Here is a 23,801-nt window from a genome sequence, read left to right as displayed (position 1 = left end):
TGGCTCTAGGAACCACAGCGTTTTGAGTGGTATTAGTGGCTCTAGGAACCATACTGTTTTGAGTGGTATTACTGTTTCTAGGCACCACAGTGTTGTGAGTGGTATTACTGTTTCTAGGAAGCACAGTGTTGTGTGTGGTATTACTGGTTTTAGGTACCACAGTGTTGTGAGAGGTATTACTCTCTCTAGGTACTACAGTGTTGTGAGTGGTATTACTGGCTCTAGGAGCCACAGTGTTGTGTGTGGCATTACTGTTTCTAGGAAGCACAGTGTTGTGAGAGATATCACTCTCTCTAGGTACTACAGTGTTGTGAGTGGTATTACTGGCTCTAGGAACTACAGTGTGAGTGGTATTACTGATTCTGGAAACAACAGTGTTGTGAGTGGTGTTACTGGTTCTAGAAACCTGTGCTGTGAGTAGTATTACTGGCTCTAGGTACCACAGTGTTGAGTGGTATTACTAGCTCTAGGTACCACAGTATTGAGTGGTATTTCTGGCTCTAGGTACCACAGTGTTGAGTGGTATTACTGGCTTTAGGTACCACAGTGTTGTGAGTGATGTTACTGGCTCTGGGGACGACATTGGAGCTGAACTTGGTCAGGTCAGAAACATGATCATCAATGCCCGAAATGCCTCGGAATGCTAGAGGCCTTCGTAATTAATATTTTGTGTTAAGCACACATTGTAAGCTTTGCAACGAAATAAACACTTCCTTTTTCAGTGGCCGGGAACAGCTAATCTATAAAGTTTAGTGTTGAGGCAACATGGGAAGCAACGAGAAATGATGAACCAGACATGTGGATATAATACACTCAACACAATGCTTGTTTTCTGTTGTCATACTTCCGCCCCTGGACGGTAGTGACGACGTTGTCAGTGGAAAGTTCCTGGGCCGGCAGATCACATGGCCTGGTCGGAGGGCCTAACTTACATATGTCTCCCTCTGTCTAACATTTTTAACGCCGTCAGGAGTTACAGGAAAATGGGTTTATTTTATAAGCATCGAATTGCTTTTATATTACTCTGAATCACACACAATGAATATACTGGATTATTACGCCGATATTTAAAGATACAAGTAAATGCATGAAAGAAAACAGGATGAGAGAACAGCTGCAGTATAAGAGTGAAAGGGTTGCTACGTGTCCACTTTAATTCTTCCCGATAGAGATATCATGGCGTATGAAAAGGGAAATCATATTACGGAAGGAAGTAAATTATTGAGGTGATTCTGGTGAGGTGGATAGAGAGAGAGAGAGAAGGCAGCTCGCTTGGCAACACCATGATGGGATGTCCTCGTCATGCAATGTTGGGCAAGGCCATGGTAGCCACACACACACACACACACACACACATACACACACACTGTCTGGGAGCATTTGGAAATTGGCACGTGATCTACATGTGGATTGAACACACCTTTAATACTACCAACCAGACTCATTAAATATTATTCCTGTGATTGTCTAGTGACAATAAGAACTCAAAACAAAAGCAATGTGTAGGAAATTATGCATCTCATAGTCTTCCCTAATTGTACCCATCATCAGTGTAATAATTGACAACATTATCCGGGCATCATGGCTGCGGAATTGGAATGTGAAGGGCAACTTACGTAAACTTCACTGATAGCCAGCCGGGGCTTAAATGGTGAAATTGTTTTCCAAATAGCAATTTTTCTAATTCATGAGAGCATCCTCGGTATGACTGACTATATCTTCAGTGGATTTTTATTGTACGCACACACGCACGCACACGCACACACACACACACACACACATACACACACACACACACACACACAGGAGCTCGGACTCGGGGCCAGGAGCTCGGACTCGACCCCCGCAACCTCAACTAGGTGAGTACACACACACACACACACACACACACACACACACACACACACACACACACACACACACACACACACACACACAGCCTAGCAAATGACGTAGTGGAGGCAGGAACCATACATAGCTTTAAGACGAGGTATGACAAAGCTCAGGGAGGAGAGAGAGAGAGAGAGAGAGAGAGAGAGAGAGAGAGGACCTAGTATATATATATATATATATATATATATATATATATATATATATATATATATATATATATATATATAGTATATATATATATATATATATATATATATATATATATAGTATATATATATATATATATATATATATATATATATATATATATATATATATATATATACAACAGTTTCCTTTCCCATGACTCCGGTTATTTATACATAAAGTTGCAATGTATCATGACTGGTGTTGGAAAACCTCACACGGAAGATAAGAACAACGTCATCATTCTACAACATATTTACTACGCAAGACCAGAATTCAAGTTAGTTCAGTCCCTCAGGTCCAAAATGTCTTAAACCCAGCTGTTACCAGACGCAAACTGCGACAATAACAGCACATTTGTTTTAGATATTAAGTAGTTGTCTTAAGGTATTTTTTTAGGCTATATACGACAATGCAGTTAACGTTTAAAGAGAGAGAGACACAGAGAGAGAGAGAGAGAGAGAGAGAGAGGGGGAGAGAGTAAGTTTATTCAGGTATACACAAATAGAGAGAGGAACTCAGTAAGACACATTCGTCTTACGTAAAGAAAACCCCACTAACATTCTAGAGAGTCGTATCTATACAAAACAACACCTAAATGTACCTAGAAAAATATACATCCAACTGTAAATCAAAGACGGAAACGGTGAAGTTGGAAGTATTGTAATAAAAGGTGTTACTACAAGCATTAGACAGTTTATCTTTCTTAATACAGTTTTTGTACGACACGAGACGTATGGTACGGACACCTGTATTGATCAGACATGCAGCGCGTTGAACGTGTTATTAGACCACATTTCGCTCACCGGGAGCTTGAAGAAGCTCCCAGTGAGCGACATGTGTCCTAACGAAACAATTTTACCGAAAAGTTGTGCATGTGTCTTCATAGACAAGAGACAGGTGTGGAGTGATCCTTAGTTACGACAACGTCTCTCTGCAGAGATTTATCAAGCTGTACACACAGCCTCATCAAGCTTTGTACAGGGCTTTGTCAAGCTTTACACAGAGAGAAACGTCGTCACAATTTGCTCTGCACTCGCCTTTTCTGTGTTACTCTCGACAGTATCACCTTCGTATTTATTATTTATAAATGCATACATTTATGTCTCTTGTCATTCATATTAAATATCTTAGTCTAAATAATATACCTGTACAAGGAGCATTTGGAGTATTTTTACAGGCACCTATTCAGTTGCTGACCACACCCATAAGGATTAACCTGACAGACCCAGACGTGCACTTCCACACGTTATGAGCAATGTAAGACAAACAACTGAAAAGTTTTTTTCCAAATTAGGGAAGAGGGACTTAACAAAGTTATTAATATATTAAGTACACATGATAAGAATTGAATATCTACAGCTATTCATTATCGCCTCTGGGACTTTCCACCTTATCAAGTGATCGAAGCTAATGCTTGACTTTTGGATTTTATTCGTTTTAAGGACACGAGTGAGTCACTATCCAATCCGAGGAGAGGTGGAGACTGAGCACCAATCCCGTGCTAGTGTTGGTACGCTCAAGTCTGGTGTTTTAATGACCGCCGCCGCTCACACACACCTGGTGTATGCTAGTTTCTTCCTGGACGCTTCCTCGGGCACACGTTGCTCCTTCATCAGTAATTCTGGTGAGTTCACCAGATATCATTAATTTACTAATATTAATTTGCATATATGTAGTAGCGCCTTCGGCCAACAGGCCACGGGCCACCATGGCCTGATGGACGGTGGCCAATGGTATGGTGGCAAAAGCTCTCGCTTCACACGGTGATCGTCCGGGTTCGATTCCCGGCAAGGGTTGAAACATTAGGCGTGTTTCCTGACAAGGTTGTGTATGTTCACCCATCAGTTAAATAGGCACCTGGGTGTTAGTGGACTGGTGAGGGTCGCATCCTGGGACAAAATGCTCTGCACAACAAGTGGCTTTCTATATAGTAGTATGTCACTGATGTCAGCTAGGACTGTATACCTTGTACATGTAAAAATGAAGACGAATTATATCTTTATTTCTACATGTGGAAACGTTAGGCATGTTTCCATACGCTATTACCTTGAAATAATTAATACTACTTTGTCCCCTGTTGTGGGTCACATCCTGGGGGAGGAGTCTAAATCACCCCAATGAAAATAACCCAGAGATTAGGTTACTTGGTTAATGTTGGTGTAAAATAAAAACAAATAACATAAATTTACATAAAACACTTACGTGTTTCCTTGGTGTACTTATTAAAGAAGTGACCTTGACTGAATTATTTTGGGTGACCAGCTTTTCAATTTCATAAATCGAATAAAATGCTTTTTTTCATCAGTACTTTTAAATTCTAAATAGTTGTTGCACACCCACACATCCTCCTCCTGTAGTTCATTACATTCATTAACTAATGTAATGGTAAATAATAATTCATGGTAAAGATTTACACAAGGTCGTCTGCGACAGTAATGTTTACTCTTAATCTTATAGTTTACCCTTCTCCGTTTTCTCATAACCTCTACGTGAAGTCATTATTATTAAAGATTCGCCGGTGATTTCCCGGCCCGGGCCTTTTCCAAGTGGTGGCCCGGCCTTGGCTCCCTCTCGAGGGAGTATCTGAGACCTAAGTCTCCCATGGGAGGAGGCACAAGTACCTCCTCATCTCCTAATCTTGCCACCCTCAACACCATTGTGAATGAGGAGCTGATCAAAATATCGACTTGGATGACAGCCAATAAACTTACGCTTAACACTGACAAAACCTACTATATTATGTTTGGTAGCAGAGCAGGAGATGCACAAATTAACATTAAGATTGACAACACTCTAATTACCAGAAATAATGGGGGAAAATTCCTAGGCTTATACCTTGACAACAACCTGAATTTCAGTACCCATATCCAGCATATAACCAAAAAAGTATCCAAAACGGTTGGGATCCTCTCCAAGATACGATACTACATGCCGCAAAATGCCCTTCTCACACTATACCACTCACTTATTTATCCATACCTCACCTATGCTATTTGTGCTTGGGGATCAACTGCAGCAACACACCTAAAGCCAATAATAACCCAACAAAAAGCTGCAGTAAGAATAATCACTAAATCCCATCCCTGGCAACACCCCCCCCCCACTCTTCATAGACCTAAACTTACTCCCTGTTCAGTACATCCACACTTACTACTGTGCAATCTACATCTACAGGGCCTTAAACTCTAATATCAACCTTGACCTAAAACGCTTTCTTGATAGTTGTGACAGAACCCACAGGCATAACACCAGACACAAACATCTCTACGACATTCCCCGTGTCCGACTAAACCTTTACAAAAATTCAATATATGTCAAAGGCCCTAAAATCTGGAATACCCTACCTGAGAACTCTAGAACTGCAGACACATTCATCACCTTCAAAACTACCATTAGAAAACATCTTATCTCCCTGATACACCCCGTCAACTAACTACATGAATACCACCTGGTGGTTCACACTTACACTCACTGACTCATTTGACCATAAACAGAAATATTAATCTCAATCTTAAAATAATGAATCCTGTGATACTCCAATACTGAAACTATGTACTGTGCCAAAACAAAAGCATTCACATTGCTAAACTCACAAACTAGTATTTAGTCACTTAGCCATAATACCAACTTACCTCATAATTTGTAATATTTTACAATTAAGAATAAAACTAAGTCTGCCCGAAATGCCTAGCCATGCTAAGCGTTCTAGTGGTACACTCTGTAATCACTATTTTACTACATGTAAACCACACAATAACCAAATTCCTGTAAACTCAGCATTGTAATCCTTATAGAGAATAAACTTTGAATTTGAATTTGGGACCAAGTGTCCCTAGGCCTAGCTACAAGCTATGCCTCTCTGGTCTGCCATCCCCGCCCCAAGCGGGCTAATGGGAATGACAGTCTTGTGAGCTGCAAGCTCTGGCTCAGGCACCTACTCTGCCCTAGAAGGGTTAGGCATGGTGTCGATCCATGAAGTCATGTTCCCGTTCACCAGTGGAGAGGTTAGTTGACCAGGAGGCAGTGATATAAGGAACTTCACCAGTGCTCCATTTCCTTGAATCAAACCTGAATACCTCCCATTACACCCAGGTGCTATATGACCCGAGCGGGTGTAGCGCTGCCCCACGGTGCCCTGTGGCCTGGTAGCTAAAGCTCTCGCTTCACAAGGCGACGGTCCGGGTTCGATTCCCTGGAAGAGAAATATTGGACGTGTTTCCTTACACCGATTGTCTATGTTCAGCCATAAGTTAAATGGGTACCTGGGTGTTAGTCGACTGGTGGGGGTCGCATCCTGGGACAAAACTGCCCTAATTTGCCCGAAATGCTCAGCATAACAAGCGGCTCTATGTGGTAGCATGTCATTGATGTCAGCTATGGACTGTATACCTTGTACATGTACTAGTAGTAAATAAAGATATTATTATTATTATTATTATTATTATTATTATTATTATTATTATTATTATTAGTGGTGTGTCTAGGAGTGTAAACTAGGTTTTACCTGGAGTTTACCTGGAGAGAGTTCCGGGGGTCAACGCCCCCGCGGCCCGGTCTGAGACCAGGCCTCCTGGTGGATCAGAGCCTGATCAACCAGGCTGTTGCTGCTGGCTGCACGCAAACCAACATACGAGCCACAGCCCGGCTGATCCGGAACTGACTTTAGGTGCTTGTCCAGTGCCAGCTTGAAGACTGCCAGGGGTCTGTTGGTAATCCCCCTTATGTGTGCTGGGAGGCAGTTGAACAGTCTCGGGCCCCTGACACTTATTGTATGGTCTCTTAACGTGCTAGTGACACCCCTGCTTTTCATTGGGGGGATGGTGCATCGTCTGCCAAGTCTTTTGCTTTCGTAGTGGGTGATTTTCGTGTGCAAGTTCGGTACTAGTCCCTCTAGGATTTTCCAGGTGTATATAATCATGTATCTCTCCCTCCTGCGTTCCAGGGAATACAGGTTTAGGAACCTCAAGCGCTCCCAATAATTGAGGTGTTTTATCTCCGTTATGCGCGCCGTGAAAGTTCTCTGTACATTTTCTAGGTCGGCAATTTCACCTGCCTTGAAAGGTGCTGTTAGTGTGCAGCAATATTCCAGCCTAGAACAGCTGGGGTTGGTGGCGCAACCCTGTAATCCGGCGACTCGGAGGCCTGGGCCAGTGGACGGCTTGAGGTGGGGATCACTGGTGCGGGACTCCCCATGTTGAGTGGGCGTCCGCACTAAGCTCGGCATCAATATGGCCACCCATAGGAAGCTAGGGGCGTCCAGGTTGTCCAAGGAGGTGTGAACCGGGCCAGGGGGGAAACCCAGCAGCCAAAAGCACCCGTGTCGCGCAGTAGTGGGATCGCGCCCGTGAGTGGGCGGCCCGTAATGACAGTCTGAGAAATTCACCTATAATTATTCTGTGTAAGGTATTAAGGCAAGCCTGCTGACTTGAGGTTGATATTGTAAGCTGTTGGTAATGTTGATTAGTTAAGAATAAAGTTCACTGACTGTACGAGGGGCTATTATTCTGTTTTGGGGAGTGTTAACCCAACACTGTGATGACTACCATCGTTAAGGACATCCTCGACACTGGTCTTAATATCTCGACGACATATATTAGGTAAGACTAGAAAGGAAACGGGATAAGTGTTTCCTGACGCAGGTCTTGGTCATACGATGACCCGCCACTGCAGCTTATGGTCACCGACCGAAGCCTTCCACTGGCTTACCCCTCTACCCCTTTAAAACATAGAATTAGCTTCAGAATTATATACTTTCAAATAAAATAAAATTAAAGTCTTGTAAATCATATAATGTACATTAAATTATCTCAGTTGGGTTTATTCGTGTTGTAGATTAAATTTTAAACGTTTAAAACTCTTGCTTTATCTTTATTGTAACAAATTCTTAGATTCTGATGATGGATGGAGAAAGATCAGAAACGTTAATGAAGAAATCGATATATGCTTTTAAGATGGTCTTCGTCTGAGCCTTGGTGCTGTTTTATATATATATATATATATATATATATATATATATATATATATATATATATATATATATATATATATATATATGTATATATATATATATATATATATATATATATATATATATATATAAAATATGCGCAAAGCAACCACAGGGGGAGTTGAATGGTAGCTCTAGGCCTTTCATGTTGCAATCAACACATCAGGATCATGCAAAGTTGCAGAAATGAGTAAGTAATCTTAGCAAATTCTTAAAAAATTCGGAGGGACGCCTTGCTAAGGCGTCCCTCGGAACGAATTTGCTAGGGTTACTTACTCAATTCTGCAACTTTGCAAGCTCCTGGTGATGTGTCAATTGAACACGAAAGGCCTAGAGCTATCATTCAACTCCCCCTGCGGTTGTTTTGCATCTTGTGTTACTTGTCAGCGATTTTTGCCAATATACATGCGTGTATATATTTACATTCACTAGGTGTGCTGAGTGCAGAGAAGTGAAGAACTGAGATGCAGTTCTACGCTGTCACTGAGACCAAAAGCTACAACAGCGGGTCATCATGTGACTAAGACCAGCATCAGGAAACAGTTGACCTGTTTCCTGAAGAACCTGACCTAACCTCTTCTGTCTGACTTGTGAATGGTCCAAGACGGACCGAGACGTCGTCATAAGCTTTTCTCTCTCTCCTATGTTTTGGTTATTTGTGTAGAAAGTTTTACAATAAGAAGAGAAACAATGAGAGACTAACACATTATGTGAGACAAATGCGGCATCACAATAATCGTTACAGAGACGTTTCCCCCATCAAGAACTTTATCAATTTCATACAGAGAACCAAGGTTTACGTACTACAATAAATGCAGTGGGAAAGTTCTAGAAATCCGTGATGGGAATAACAATGGTGGACAATATTAAGAGACCGGGGGGGGGGGGGTTACGGTGACTGGAAAAAAAAACCACGAAGATAAAAAGAAAAGAATTTGTGTTAGGGAATACTAAGTTTATTATGTTAAGTTAAGGAATAACATGTTAAGCTAGAGCGTGCAAAGTTAGAATAAATTATATTGATGAGGGAGCGCTGGGGGAATTAGGAGGCACTCACATTTGATCCAAGGAAGGAGAGCGTAGCTCCAATTTCTTTTACTGGCATGAAGATTTCGATTAGATTTTGCCACCTAAGTGGCTAGTTTATTGTGCACCCCAGATCCATCCTGTGGACGGTAGTCCAAGAGCATATGGGTACACAAAAGGCCCAGGAACTAGGCCTGCATGAAGACACTTCCCTTGAAGGGCTTCAGATCCCTGCTCAGGGGTTCTGATGTCGACCTATCAATCGATTTTGATCAGTGGCTGAGAATTTTTGCACATGGATGCTGGTAAGTGGGCTGGAATTTTTGTATGTGTATTTGTGTGCTGGTGTTGCTTGTGCAGGGGAGAACAGGCGGAGAAAATTATGATTGGCCTAACATGCGCTGCGATGCGCGACGAGAGGCAACCACTGACGTGTGATGCTATAAAGTAAACGGTGGAAGACGAGGAGTTTACATAATTAGTCCCTCAACCTGGAGATATGTTCAGTTCTCGTAGTCCACTGTATTTCTCTGTATTGGGCAGAAGAAGCCACTGGATGTCCAAACAATTCCATAATAGACACAAAATGTTGCACATGTGTTATTCTTCAAACATGTCAATTTTCTAAGCCATATATATATATATATATATATATATATATATATATATATATATATATATATATACATATACAGAAATGATGGGGTAGCAAGAGGCCCTATAACGTGTAGTGGTAACACCAAACCTTGACTCCCTATAACATGTTGTGGTAACACTAACCCTTGACTCCCTATAACATGTCGTGGTAACACCAACCCTTGACTCCCTATAACATGTGGTAACACTAACCCTTGACTCCCTATAACATGTCGTGGTAACACCAACCCTTGACTCCCTATAACATGTTGTGGTAACACTAACCCTTGACTCCCTATAACATGTCGTGGTAACACCAACCCTTGACTCCCTATAACATGTCGTGGTAACACCAACCCTTGACTCCCTATAACATGTCGTGGTAACACCAACCCTTGACTCCCTATAACATGTCGTAGTAACACCAAACCTTGACTCCCTATAACATGTTGTGGTAACACCAAACTTTGACTCCCTATAACATGTCGTGGTAACACCAAACCTTGACTCCCTATAATATGTCGTGGTAGCACCAAACTTTGACTCCCTATAACATAACACCAAACTTTGACTCCCTATGACATGTGGTAACACCAAACCTTGACTCCCTATAACATGTCGTGGTAACACCAAACCTTGACTCCCTATAACATGTCGTGGTAACACCAAACCTTGACTCCCTATAACATGTCGTGGTAACACCAAACCTTGACTCCCTATAACATGTCGTGGTAACACCAAACCTTGACTCCCTATAACATGTCGTGGTAACACCAACCCTTGACTCCCTATAATATGTCGTGGTAACACCAACCCTTGACTCCCTATAACATGTCGTGGTAACCAAACCTTGACTCCCTATAATATGTTGTGGTAACACCAAACCTTGACTCCCTATAACATGTGGTAACACCAACCCTTGACTCCCTATAACATGTGGTAACACCAACCCTTGACTCCCTATAACATGTCGTGGTAACACCAACCCTTGACTCCCTATAACATGTGGTAACACCAAACCTTGACTCCCTATAACATGTCGTGGTAACACCAACTCTTTGTTTAATGGTTTAATTGTTTAGTTTGTTTAATGGTGCCTGAGATGGAGATTAAGATGACTCAAGGCATTTACGTAAAGCCTGCGGAAGTTTACTTTTTTTTGGATCACTAGATGGCGTCACTATCTCATGAGATGATCAGAGGAGTTTCTGTGCTGCACACATGCATTGTCCAAGTTGTGGTTTCTGCATGCAAGGGATGTGTTCGTTGAGACTTGTACTATTCTTCGCCTATCCCCGCTTCCCCGCTACTTGCCTGAGACTTAATTATGCTTCAGATTCATCAAGACTGTGATACTGAACGCTTGCTGCTAAGTTGAAGGACTGATAACCTTATATTCTACTTCTTAAGTCTTTTGCTTTTGTCTATGTATTCCATGTACTCTACTGATAGAGCTAGAGGTTGGCGAAACGTCTTCATAACGATATCTAGTTGTTGCACATGTCTCTAATTTTTCATCTCCTTAGCTAAAACATAGTGGACTAACTGATAAGTCATCTGCCAGTCATCAGTTTTGTTAGAACAATAATTGTGTGGGTACACACATTTATTTATAACTAAATACAGCTTTTTACTCAGAGTAGTTACCACATGTCTTCATCAGCTCTAATTCGTCTCGGCTTGTGTGTGACCATCTGTATCCTCGGACTGTCAGAGAACATGTATGTATAGGGAAAAGAAGACAAGTGTGTAAGATTTAAAGAGAAATAAGTTTGTATTGCATTATTTGTAGGGTGTACAGTAGAATTAGGAAGGAAAGATGTGAAGACAGAGTTTTTATATTGGATTTTTGAGCGCTTGTCTGCTGGGCAATCAAATTTGGTTCTTCTGCAGAAGGTAGACTGGTACTAGGTTAGCGTTGCAAGGAATTTTGAGATTCTCTGATCGCGGGTTCTAACCCCATCCGTGGTATGGTTTGTTTGAAATCGTGTCATTACGATTTCGTGAGTCGTGTTCACTGAAGTTCTTTACACCAGGCTGAGTGGAGCAGAGTTGTTACCTGGGAGAAGGTGAGCTGGTCACTGAGGGATGACCTAAGGCAGCTTGTGCTGGCTTCTGGTCAAAATGCAGGTGACAAGCAACGTGCGGAAGGTGCGGGTTGGTACAGAGTTTTAATGCTATTGGGAACGTGCTTACATTTACATTAAAGCATATAAGTAAACAATATTTAGGGGAGAGGAACTGTCTGTTGCATTTGTGGATGGAGATAAATATTGCAGAAGAACCGACACGGTGGAAAAAGAGGCAGTATAATGCGATGCTTTACTGAAAACCTTTCACTGTGGGCTTTATCAAGTGACTTAAAGACCACTATGTTGGCGAAATGTTAATAAAGAGTCGCATTATACTACATCTCCCCTCAAGGGAGGTTCCTTGACGCTGGTGAGGGGCTTTTGATCTAGGGAATTGGATCTGTGATTCGGTTCCCTGAATTGAGCCTGAATACCTTCCATCCCCCCCTCATGCGCTGTATAATCTTACGGGTTTAGCGGTCCCCCGTGATTATAATAATAATATTATACTACATTTGTCTTTTTTTTGCATTCTTGTATTCAGAAAACGATATATAACATGGTGGATGGTGAAGCGGTGAAGGAAGTGTTGTAAGGAGTGTATAGGAGTGGGTGGTAGGTTATTAAAAGCTGTCGAGTGGTTTCTCAGGAGAGTGAAAGTAAAAGTATGACTGTGTGATATAGATGAGACTGTGACTGTAGTGACCACTGGTTTGTTGTAGAAGATTGTGAATATGATGTGAAATTAGAATTGCCATAGTTACTCTATGCTAGTGACGCAGCACATCTTGGGAGATGCTAAAGAGAAGTTGCAAAGGTTGATGGAGTTTGGAAGGAGTGTTAAAGAAGGAAGTTGAAAAAAAAGAAAAATGCAAGGTGAGGGGCGTAAAAAAAAAAGTTTAGGCATGAAAAATTGGATATCAGATTGGGGGAAATATAGAGGAATTGAAGGTATTTAGATATCTGGGAATGGCTGCAGCATAGCATAGACGAGGGGTAACAACCACTGGTAATTTGTTGACACGTCTGTGGAAAGATAAAATTTTGTTCGGATTTTTAACCACGAAGGGTTAGCCACCCAGGATAACCCAAGAAAGTCAGTGCTTTATCGAAGGACTATGCGTTTTCTTTCCATTGGGGTCCTTAACTTTTGTCCCCCCAGGATGCGACCCACACCAGTTGACTAACACCCAGGTGCCTTTTTGCTTACCTGGAGTATACATGGAGAGGGCTTCGGGGGTCAACGCCCCCGTGGCCCGGTCTGAGACCAGGCCTCGTGGTGGATCAGGGTCTGATCAACCAGGCTGCTACCTCTGGCCGCACGCAAACCGACGTAAGAACTGATCAGGTACTGACTTTAGGTGCCTGTGCAGCACCATCTTGAAGACAGCGAGGGGTCTATTGGTAATCCCCCTTATGTATGCTGGGAGGCAGTTGAACAGTCTTGGTCCGCTGACACTTATTGTGTCAGGGGTCCAAGGGGGAATGTTGCATCTCCGCCGAGTCTTTTGCTTTCATAGGGAGTGATTTTCGTGTGAAAGTTTAGTACTAATCCTTCTAGGATTTTCCAGGTGTATATTATCATGTATCTTTCTCGCCTGCATTCCAGAGAATGCAAATCAAGGGACTTCAACCGTTCCCACTAATTCAGGTACTTTATCGTACTTATGTGTGCCCTAAAAGTTCTCTGTATATTCTCCAGGTCAGCAATTTCGCCTGCCTTGAAGGGGGCTTGCTAGGTGAACGGGGACAGCAGCTATAAGGAAATACACGCAATGTTTTCACCCTTGCCGGGGATCGAACCACGGACACTGTGTGTGAAGCGAGAACGTTGCCTACCATGCCACGGAAAATAAGTTTACGAGTGGAGGCGACGTTCTTACGCATTTACCACCGTCAGTCGTTATCAGAATTGATTTGTGTATTATTGTAAATTTCTCGACGGATGCTTTGTCCTCGGTTAAGTTACTATCCTTGCTTGTACTCACCTAGTTGTGGTTTCAGGGGTCGAGCCATAGCTCCTGGCCCCGCCTCTTCACTGGCCGCTACTGGGTCACTCTCCCTGAGCCATGAGCTTTATCATACCTCTTCTTAAAGCTATGAATGGATCCTTCCTCCACTACATCGCTTCCCAAACTATTCCACTTCCTGACAACTCTGTGACTGAAGAAATACTTCCTCATCCCTGTGATTCATCTGTGTCTTCAACTTCCAACTGTGTCCCCTTGTTGCTATGTCCCATCTCTGGAATATTCTGTCTTTGTCCACCTTGTCAATTCCTCTCAGTATTTTGTATGTCGTTATCATGTCCCCCCTATCTCTCCTGTCCTCCAGTGTCGTCAGGTCGATTCCCCTTAACCTCTCCTCTGTGTGTGTACTCACCTAGTTGAGGTTGCAGGGGTCGAGTCCAAGCTCCTCTGTGTGTGTGTGTGTGTGTGTGTGTGTGTGTGTGTGTGTGTGTGTGTGTGTGTGTGTGTGTGTGTGTGTGTGTGTGTGTGTGTCTGTGTGTGTGTGTCTGTCTGTCTGTCTGTGTCTGTCTGTCTGTCTGTCTGTCTGTGCGCGCGCCCGTGCGTGCGTTTGTGCGCGTGCGCTGGACTATGCGTGAGCAGCATCCAAGACAATGTAAAGCTTTAGTCTTGGCTCAACAGAGAGCAACAGTGATGGTGTACGTGATAGTGGAAGTTGTGACGCACACAAGTACGGTATTGTATTGTACTTGATATTGGCAGCTGTGACGCACACAAGTGTGGTAGTATACTGTACGTACGTGATCCTGACAGTTGTGACATATACAAGTACAGTAATGCACACGTCCCAAGCATATATATGGAAACATCTCTCCTTTTATCGTATATACATAGAAAGATATAATATATATATATATATATATATATATATATATATATATATATATATATATATATATATATATATATATATATATATATATATATATATAATGAGAGAGTACTGTACTTTACGAAACAACTTTTCACTGTAACCGAGTCTGACTTCACTCTGTTTACTATAAACGTAATCTAATCCACTTTTCCTCTAATTCATTTATCACACATTTTATGTGCTCTTACACCATGATCACATTTGTCGAAGACTTTCGCAAAGTCTGTGTATACTACATCTGCATTTTGTTTGTCCTTCAATACATCCAAGATCATGGTATGATGGTCGGTAGCTGTGAGAGTCAGAAGCTACCTGCTCTAAATCACTGCTGTCCTGGGTTATGAAGCTGGTGGGCATCCAAGTGCTTGGCGATCTTGCTTCTTAGAACCATTACGAAGATTTTTATGATGTTGGTCGTAAGTTCTATCGGTCTGTAATTCTTTACAATTGCTTTACTGCCACATTTGTGGAGTGGGGCTGTCTGTTTTTAGTGACTGTGAGTGGACCACTGTGTCTGTTTCCTGTCCAAAGAATATTAAAGGCAGGTGAAAGGGGTTTCTTGCAGTTCTTGATGAGCACAAAGTTCCACGCATATCTTCGGTGAATATATTCCGGGAGGTAACATGTGTACTCACCAAATTGTGATTGTAAAGGCTGAGTCTCTTCTCCTGGCTCTGCTTCTCCGCTGGCCGCTGCTGGTTGGACTCTCTCCTGACCTGTGTGTGTGTGTACTCACCTATTTGTACTCGCCTATTTGTGGTTGCAGGGGTCGAGTCCTAGCTCCTGGCCCCGCCTCTTCACCGGTTGCTACTGGGCCCTCTCTCTCCCTGCTCCATGAGCTTTATCAAACCTCGTCTTAAAACTGTGTATGGTTCCCGCCTCCACTACATCACTTTCTAGGCTATTCCACTGCCTGACAACTCTATGACTGAAGAAATACTTCCTAACATCTCTCTGACTCATCTGAGTCTTCAACTTCCAATTGTGACCTCTTGTTTCTGTGTCCCCTCCCTCGAACATCCTGTTTATTCCGAGCAGTATTTTATATGTCGTTATCATGTCTCCCCTGACCCTCCTGTCCTCCAGTGTCGTCAGGCTGATTTCCCTTAACCTTTCTTCATAGGACATTCCCCTTAGCTCTGGAACTAACCTTGTTGCAAACCTTTGCACTTTCTCTAATTTCTTGATGTGCTTGATTAAGTGTGGGTTCCAAACTGGTGCTGCATACTCCAGTATGGGACTGACGTACACGGTGTACAGTGTCTTGAACGATTCCTTACTAAGGTATCGGAATGCTGTTCTCAGGTTTGCCAGGCGCCCATATGCTGCAGCAGTTATCTGGTTGATGTGTGCTTCCGGAGACATGCTCGGTGTTATACTCACCCCAAGATCTTTCTCCTTGAGTGAGGTTTGCAGTCTTTGGCCACCTAATCTATACTCTGTCTGTGGTCTTCTGTGCCCTTCCCCTATCTTCATGACTTTGCATTTGGCGGGATTAAATTCGAGAAGCCAGTTGCTGGACCAGGTGTCCAGTCTGTCCAGGTCTCTTTGAAGTCCTGCCTGATCCTCATCTGATTTAATTCTCCTCATTAACTTCACATCATCTGCGAAAAGGGACACTTCTGAGTCTAACCTTTCCATCATGTCGTTCACATATACCAAAAATAGCACTGGTCCTGGGACCGACCCCCTGTGGGACCCCGCTCGTCACAGGTGCCCACTGTGATGCATCATTACGTACCATGACTCGTTGTTGTCTCCCTGTCAGGTATTCTCTGATCCATTGCAGTGCCCTTCCTGTTATATGCGCCTGATCCTCTAGCTTCTGCACTAATCTCTTGTGAGGAACTGTGTCAAAGGCCTTCTTGCAGTCCAAGAAGATGCAATCAACCCACCCCTCTCTCTCGTATCTTACTTCTGTTACTTTATCATAAAACTCCAGAAGGTTTGTGACGCAAGATTTGCCTTCCATGAATCCGTGCTGGTTGGCATTTATACTCTTGTTCCATTCCAGGTGCTCCACCACTCTCCTCCTGATAATCTTCTTCATAACTTTGCATACTATACACGTCAGTGACACAGGTCTATAGTTTAGTGCCTCTTTTCTGTCTCCTTTTTTTAAAAATGGGAACTACATTTGCCGTCTTTCATACCTCGGGTAGTTGCCCAGTTTCCAGGGATGTGTTGAAGATTGTGGTAAGTGGCACACACAGCATATCCGCTCCCTCTCTAAGGACCCATGGGGAGATGTCCAGTCCCATTGCCTTTGAGGTATCGATGTCCCTTAGCAGCTTCTTCACCTCCTCCTCATTTATATGTATGTCATCCAACACTTATTGGTATATTCCTTGCTGGTGTCCCCATCTGGTCTGTTCCCCCAGAGGCCGTCCTGTCTCCACTGTAAATACTTCCTTAAATCTCATGTTGAGCTCACATACCTCTTGATCGTTTCTTGTGAGTTCTCCACCTGCTTTCCTCAGCCTTATCACCTGGTCTTTGACTGTTGTCTTCCTCCTAATGTGGCTATACAGCAGTTTCGGGTCAGATTTGACTTTCGATGCTATGTCGTTTTCGTACTGTCTCTGGGCCTCCCTCCTTTTCTGTGCGTACTCGTTTCTGGCTCTTCTACTAATCTCCTTATTTTCCTGGGTCCTTTGCCTCCTGTACCTTTTCCATTCTCTGGTGCACTTAGTTTTTGCCTCCCTACACCTTCGGGTAAACCAAGAACTCACTTTGGTCTTCCTATTATTTCTGTTTCCCTTGGGAACAAACCTTTCCTCTGTCTCCTTGCACTTTGTTGCTACATATTCCATCATCTCGTTTCTGATTTTCCTACCAGTTCTCTATCCCACTGAACCTCCTGCAGGAAGTTCCTCATACCGGTGTAGTCCCCCCTTTTATAGTTTGGCTTATCCCATTCAATTCCTGTTACCTTCTCCACTTGTAACTCTACTATATAATCAAAACTCAGAACCACGTGATCGCTAGCTCCAAGGGGCCTCTCGTAAGTGATGTCCTCAATGTCTGAACTGCTCAGGGTGAACACAAGATCCAGTCTTGCTGGCTCATCCTCCCCTCTCTCTCTGGTATTGTCCCTGACATGTTGATGCATGAGGTTTTCAAATACCACATCCATCATCTTGGCTCTCCATGTTTCGGGACCTCCATGTGGCTCCAGGTTTTCCCAGTCAATCTCCCTGTGGTTGAAATCGGCCATTACCAGTAATTTTGCTCTGCTCGAGTGAGCTTTTCTTGCCACTTCAGCCAGTGTGTCCACCATCACTCTTGTTTTCTTCATACTCCTCTCTTGGCCTCCTGCAGTTCTGTGGTGGGTTATACATCACTCCAATGACTACTTTATGTTCTCCAGACTGAATTGTACCTACAATGTAGTCCCTTTCTTCAATCACGTCCATGCCTTCCATTTCCTCAAATCCCCATCGATTTTTTATGAGCAGTGCAACCCCTCCTCCCCCTCTACTTCTTCTATCTTTCCTCAGGATCTGATATCCGGTGGGAAGATTGCTTCTGTTATTGTCTCGGCGAGTTTCGTTTCTGTGACTGCTATGATGTCTGGGGATTTCTCGCTGATTCTTTCGTGCCACTGTGTGTGTGTGTGTGTGTGTGTGTGTGTGTGTGTGTGTGTGTGTGTGTGTGTGTGTGTGTGTGTGTTGTTGTTGTTGTTGTTGTTGTTGTTGTTGTTGTTACCAAGACAATTGGTAAATTGCACATACATACTAATGTACGTTGCCAGGGTCGAGTCTTAGCTCTTGGCTCCGCTCCATGACTTGACGCTTTTCAGATTTGTTCAGTTTTAGCTTCGTGGATCATCTTAGAAATCATAAATGCAGCCTGCCTCCACCACCACTTGTCCTGGTCCTGACCACCTTGTCCTGGTCCTGACCACCTTGTCCTGGTCCTGACCACCTTGTCCTGGTCCTGACCACCTTGTCCTGGTCCTGACCACCTTGTCCAGGTCCTGACCACCTTGTCCAGGTCCTGACCACCTTGCCCAGGTTCTGACCACCTTGTCCAGGTCGTGACCACGTTGTACAGACCCTGACCACCTTGTCCAGGTCCAGACCACGTTGAGGCTGAAGAAATGCTTCCTGATATCCCTATGACCTGTATATGTCTTTAATTTCCATTTGCGCCCTAGTATACTGTTTCCCTTTGTTTCAAATAGCCAGTGGGGGGCACAGTTCCGCTAATCCGCTAACCTCTAATTAGCGGAACTAACTGACTGTATAATGGATTAGCATTTCCGCTAACTTTGGAAACCGTTAGCGGACCAATTAGCTTCCACTAAATAAAGTTCTGCTAACTTTGAGTCCGCTAAAAAAAACATACGTTGTTGGTAGAAAGCAATGCCTTTTCAATGGCGTACGTGTTTGTTCCTGCCTGTTGTGGGCGTTTTTCCAACAGTCAGGCACGCTACTGGCTGACTACGTGTAAACGTGACTTGTCAACGTAGCAGCAGCAGCATCTGAGCAGAATTGTTATAGTCTTACAGTGTCAGCGATCACCTGGGTGCGTTGTTACTTATCGTTATGAACAGGGCAGACATTGCTGCTCCGCCTGAGAATGTTGTTGAGGAGTCTGCAGCGGCTGTGGTTGAAGCAGAGGCTGCTCAGGCTGAGGGCCAGGAGTCGCACAACCCACCTAGATAACTAGTTTGTCCCCAGGTCAAGTGATATTTTCTTAATTTTGGTGGGTATTGAAAGTTATGACAGTTTTTAAGTACAGTAACTTTACCAGTGTTGTAAAGTGACCAAGTAAAACTGCCTGAGTACTCTACTTGACTAACTTTTCTCGGTGTTTACTTTTCAAAAATTACTGATGATGTAGCGAGTAACGTATCGTTATCAGATTGTAGTGAAGTAAAGTAATAACAGACTTCAGTACTTAAGTAAAAGTAGTGAGCAATTTCAGTACTTTTTAAAAACGTAAATACCTAAAAAAGTTATTTAAGTACAGTACTCGTGTAGTTTTCCTTGGTTACTTTACAACACTGGTACTTATACTCGAGTGTTAAAGATGAGTACTGTTTACAACACTGTCCTTTCCATTAACTTAAAAAGTGAAATTTTGTTAATTTTTTTTTTGTCAGAGTTTTCTTTATTTTGGGTCAGTCTTGTCTCATTATAACTTTTATGTTTACAATTTCTGTGGTGGTACTGTGAGGGTTTTCAATTTTTTTCAGTCTTAACCACGTTAGAAAGTTATTAAAATAAGTCTCAAAATCTACAATCATTTTTGTTTTATCAACGTGTTAATGATACATAAACTTTATTATTAGTTGGCACTTGGTCATCATATGACCTTGACATTCTATATCTTATTAGGAAGTTCTTCAGGTCTGTTCTGAAAGTTTTAAAAGTAAAATTAAAGACCAAAAAAACTAAACTGAATCTGAATTCATGTGAAAAAGTTAGCGGTTAGCATTGGCTTCCGCTAATTTTTTCGGCAGTTTAGCGGTTTAGCGTTAGCGGAGCTTAATTTTCAGTTAGCGGATTAGCAAAGCTAACTTTTTGGTTAGCTATGTCCACCACTGCAAATAGTCATATCACTGTCTACCCTATCATTATCATGGAATATTTTGCATGTTATCATGTCTCCCCCTTCTGTATTCTAATGTCATCAGGTTCAGCTCCTTTAGCCTCTTCATTGATCATTCCTCTTAGCTCTGGAACAAGCCTCGTTGCATACCTCAGCACTTCCTCTGGTTTCTCAACATGCCTTTTCAGGTGTAAGTTTCATGCTGGTGCTGCATAGTCCAAAATGGCCCCACATATGTTGTAAAAGGCTCATAATGACTTTTTGTTGAGATTCTTGAAGGCTACTCATAGATTTGCCAAGTGAGCCTTGGCTGCAAAGGTTAATCGATTGATGTAAGCCTCTAGAGATATGCTTGACACTATGTACACCCTTAATTCGCTTTTCTTGAGTGATGCCAGAATCCTTTGCCCCCGAGTCTGCACTCAGTGTCCTCTATTCTGACCGCCTCCCCAAATTTTATAGCCTTCCATTTCCTGGAGCTGAATTCAAGTTACCACATTTCTGACCAATCTTGCAGTGTTTACCTGAACTTTACCTGGAGAGGGTTTCGGGGGTCAACGCCCCCGCGGCTCGGTCTGAGATCAGGTCTCGTGGTGGATCAGGGTCTGATTAACCAGACTGTTACTGCTGGCTGCACGCAAATTGACTTACGAACCACAGCCCGGTTAGTAAGGTACTAACTTTAGGTGCCTGTCCAGTGCCTTTTTGAAGACAGCCAAGGGTCTATTGGTAATCCCCCTTATGTATGCTGGGAGGCAGTTGAAGAGTCTTGGGCCCCAGACACTTGTGTTCTCTCTCAATGTACTCGTGGCGCCCCTGCTTTTCATTGAGGGAATGTTGCATCTCCTGCCGAGTCTTTTGCTTTCATAGGGAGTGATTCTCGTGTGCAAGTTTGGTACTAATCCCTCTAGGATTTTCCAAGTGTATATTATCATGTATCTCTCTCGCCTGCACTCCAGGGAATACAGATCAAGGGCCTTCAACTGTTCCCAGTAATATAGGTTCTTTATCGTACTTATGTGTGCCGTGAAAGTTATTTGTACACTCTCCAGGTCAACAATTTCGCCCGCCTTGAAGGGGGCCATTAGTGTACAGCAGTATTCTAGCCTAGAAAGAACAAGAAATATTTATAGGCTTTCCATATCCTTAACAGTTTTTATTATCCTTATTAGTATTGCATCAGGAGCAATCAGGGATACATCAGAATCAACCCCTTCTAGTATATTATTTGCATGTACTTGAAACAGTACTGGTCCCAATATTGATCCTTATGGAAAACTAGCTAGTTTCATTTCCCATTTCTGACATACTGTCTCAATTACACTGTCTCCTTACGTTAAGATATTCCTTAATTCACTAGAGTGCATTCACCAAGTTTATTCCTGCCTGCACCTCCTGTTTATCCTAGTATCATGTGAGGTACAGTATCTAATTCCTTCTTGCAGTCCAAGATAATGCAATCCATCCATCCCGCTCTCTCGTACCTCACTGCTGTCTCCCTCATTCAACACCAACAGATTTGTAAGACAATATTTGCTATCTGTAAACCCATATTGGATACTGTTTATTAAACTATAGTGGACCCCCGGTTTTCGGCAGCAATCCGTTCCTGAAGGTCGGCTGATAACCGAAATGGCAGATAACCGAATTAATATTTCCCATAAGAATTAATGAAAATAAAATTAATTCGTTCCCAACAAAAATATTCACAAAAAAAAAAAAAAATTTTTTTTTTACAATTATGTATTACATACCTTTATTGAACGCTAATGGTGGCTTCTGGAAGCTAAGGAGGAGGAAAGAGGGAGGAGTCAGTGTTTGGAAGGGGAATCCCTCTCCATGAAGATGGGTAGCAATGCTTTCTTTGGGGTTACTTCCCTTTTCTGTCTTTTAATGCCAGTAAAACCAGCTTGAGAGTCACTGGACCCCTGTCTCACAAAGAAACTGTCCAGAGTGCTCTGTTTCTGGCGTCTCTAAGATTTCCCTGAAGTGGGGCAGGGTTTTGTCACTAAACATGTTGCAGATATGGCTTGTTTCAGCTTTGTCAGGGTGGTGGTTCTCTACAAAAGCTTGCACCCTGGTCCACATTGCACACACCTCTTTAATCTCTGAAGAAGGCAGCTCCTTCACTCCCTCCTCCTCCTCTGATGCAAGTTCCTCAGCTGCAGTCTGTTGCTGTTTAAGTTGAAGCTCTTGCAGCTCTTCAGTGGTAAGCTCTTCCCTGTGGTCCTCCACCAACTCTTCCACATCCTCACCACTCGCCTCCAACCCCAGGGACTTCCCCAAAGACACAATAGAGTCCACAGGGTCGGCAGGGTCAGGGTCGCGGTGAGTCTCAATCCCTTCAAAATCCCTCTCTTGGACACAATCTGGCCACAGTTTTCTCCAAGTAGAGTTCAAAGTCCTGGAAGTTACTCCCTCCCAAGCCTTACCTATAAGGCTTATGCTGGCACACGCTCTCCCCCACACACTGCTGGCCCATACACTCCCCCCCACACACTGCTGGCCCACGCACTCCCCCCACACACTGCTGGCCCACGCACTCCCCCACACACTGCTGCCCCATGCACTCCCCCCACACACTGCTGGCCCATGCACTCCCCCCCACACACTGCTGGCCCATGCACTCCCCCCCACACACTGCTGGCCCATGCACTCCCCCCACACACTGCTGGCCCATGCACTCCCCCCACACGCTGCTGGCCCACACAATCACCCCACACACTGCTGGCCCACGCACTCCCCCCACACACTGCTGGCCCACGCACCACCTCCACACACTGCTGGCCCAAGCACTACTTCTACACACTGCTGGCCCAAGCACTCCCCCCCACACTGCTGGCCCACGCACTACCTCCACATACTGCTGGCCCACGCTCTACCTCCACACACTGCTGGCCTACGCACTACCTCCACACAATGCTGGCCCACGCACTACCTCCACACACTGCTGGCCCACGCACTACCTCCACACACTTCTGGCCCACGCACTACCTCCACACACTTCTGGCCCACGCACTACCTCCACACACTTCTGGCCCACGCACTACCTCCACACACTGCTGGCCCTTGCACTCCCCCACACAAACTGCTGGCCCAAGCACTCCCCCCAAACACTGCTGGCCCACGCACCACCTCCACACACTGCTGGCCCACGCACTCCCCCACACACTGCTGGCCCACGCACTACCTCCACACACTGCTGGCCCAAGCACTCCCCCCACACACACTGCTGGCCCACGCACTACTTCCACACACTGCTGGCCCACGCACTACTTCCACACACTGCTGGCCCACGCACTACTTCCACACACTGCTGGCGCACGCACTACTTCCACACACTGCTGGCCCACGCACTACCTCCACACACTGCTGGCCCACGCACTACCTCCACACACTGCTGGCCCACGCACTACCTCCACACACTTCTGGCCCACGCACTACCTCCACACACTTCTGGCCCACGCACTCCCCCCACACGCACTGCTGGCCCATGCACGCCCCCACACACACTGCTG

The 23,801-nt window shown here is 43.9% G+C and overlaps 1 protein-coding gene across 1 annotated transcript in view; it reads left to right on the top strand.

Moving 5' to 3' along the window:
• The first annotated feature begins 3,521 nt into the window (after positions 1-3,521).
• LOC128693899 (cysteine sulfinic acid decarboxylase) overlaps positions 3,522-23,801 on the top strand; it is a 39,828-nt gene continuing 19,548 nt past the window's right edge. Inside the window, exon 1 of the mRNA XM_070081161.1 lies at positions 3,522-3,706. Within this exon, the coding sequence (XP_069937262.1) occupies positions 3,616-3,706 (91 nt within the window). The 5' untranslated portion in view covers positions 3,522-3,615. The remainder of the gene's footprint in view (positions 3,707-23,801) is intronic.

The sequence above is a fragment of the Cherax quadricarinatus genome, unplaced genomic scaffold, assembly GCF_038502225.1.
Source record: "Cherax quadricarinatus isolate ZL_2023a unplaced genomic scaffold, ASM3850222v1 Contig1860, whole genome shotgun sequence".
Taxonomy (NCBI): Eukaryota; Metazoa; Arthropoda; class Malacostraca; order Decapoda; family Parastacidae; genus Cherax; species Cherax quadricarinatus.
This window is presented reverse-complemented; position numbering and strand designations above follow the sequence as displayed.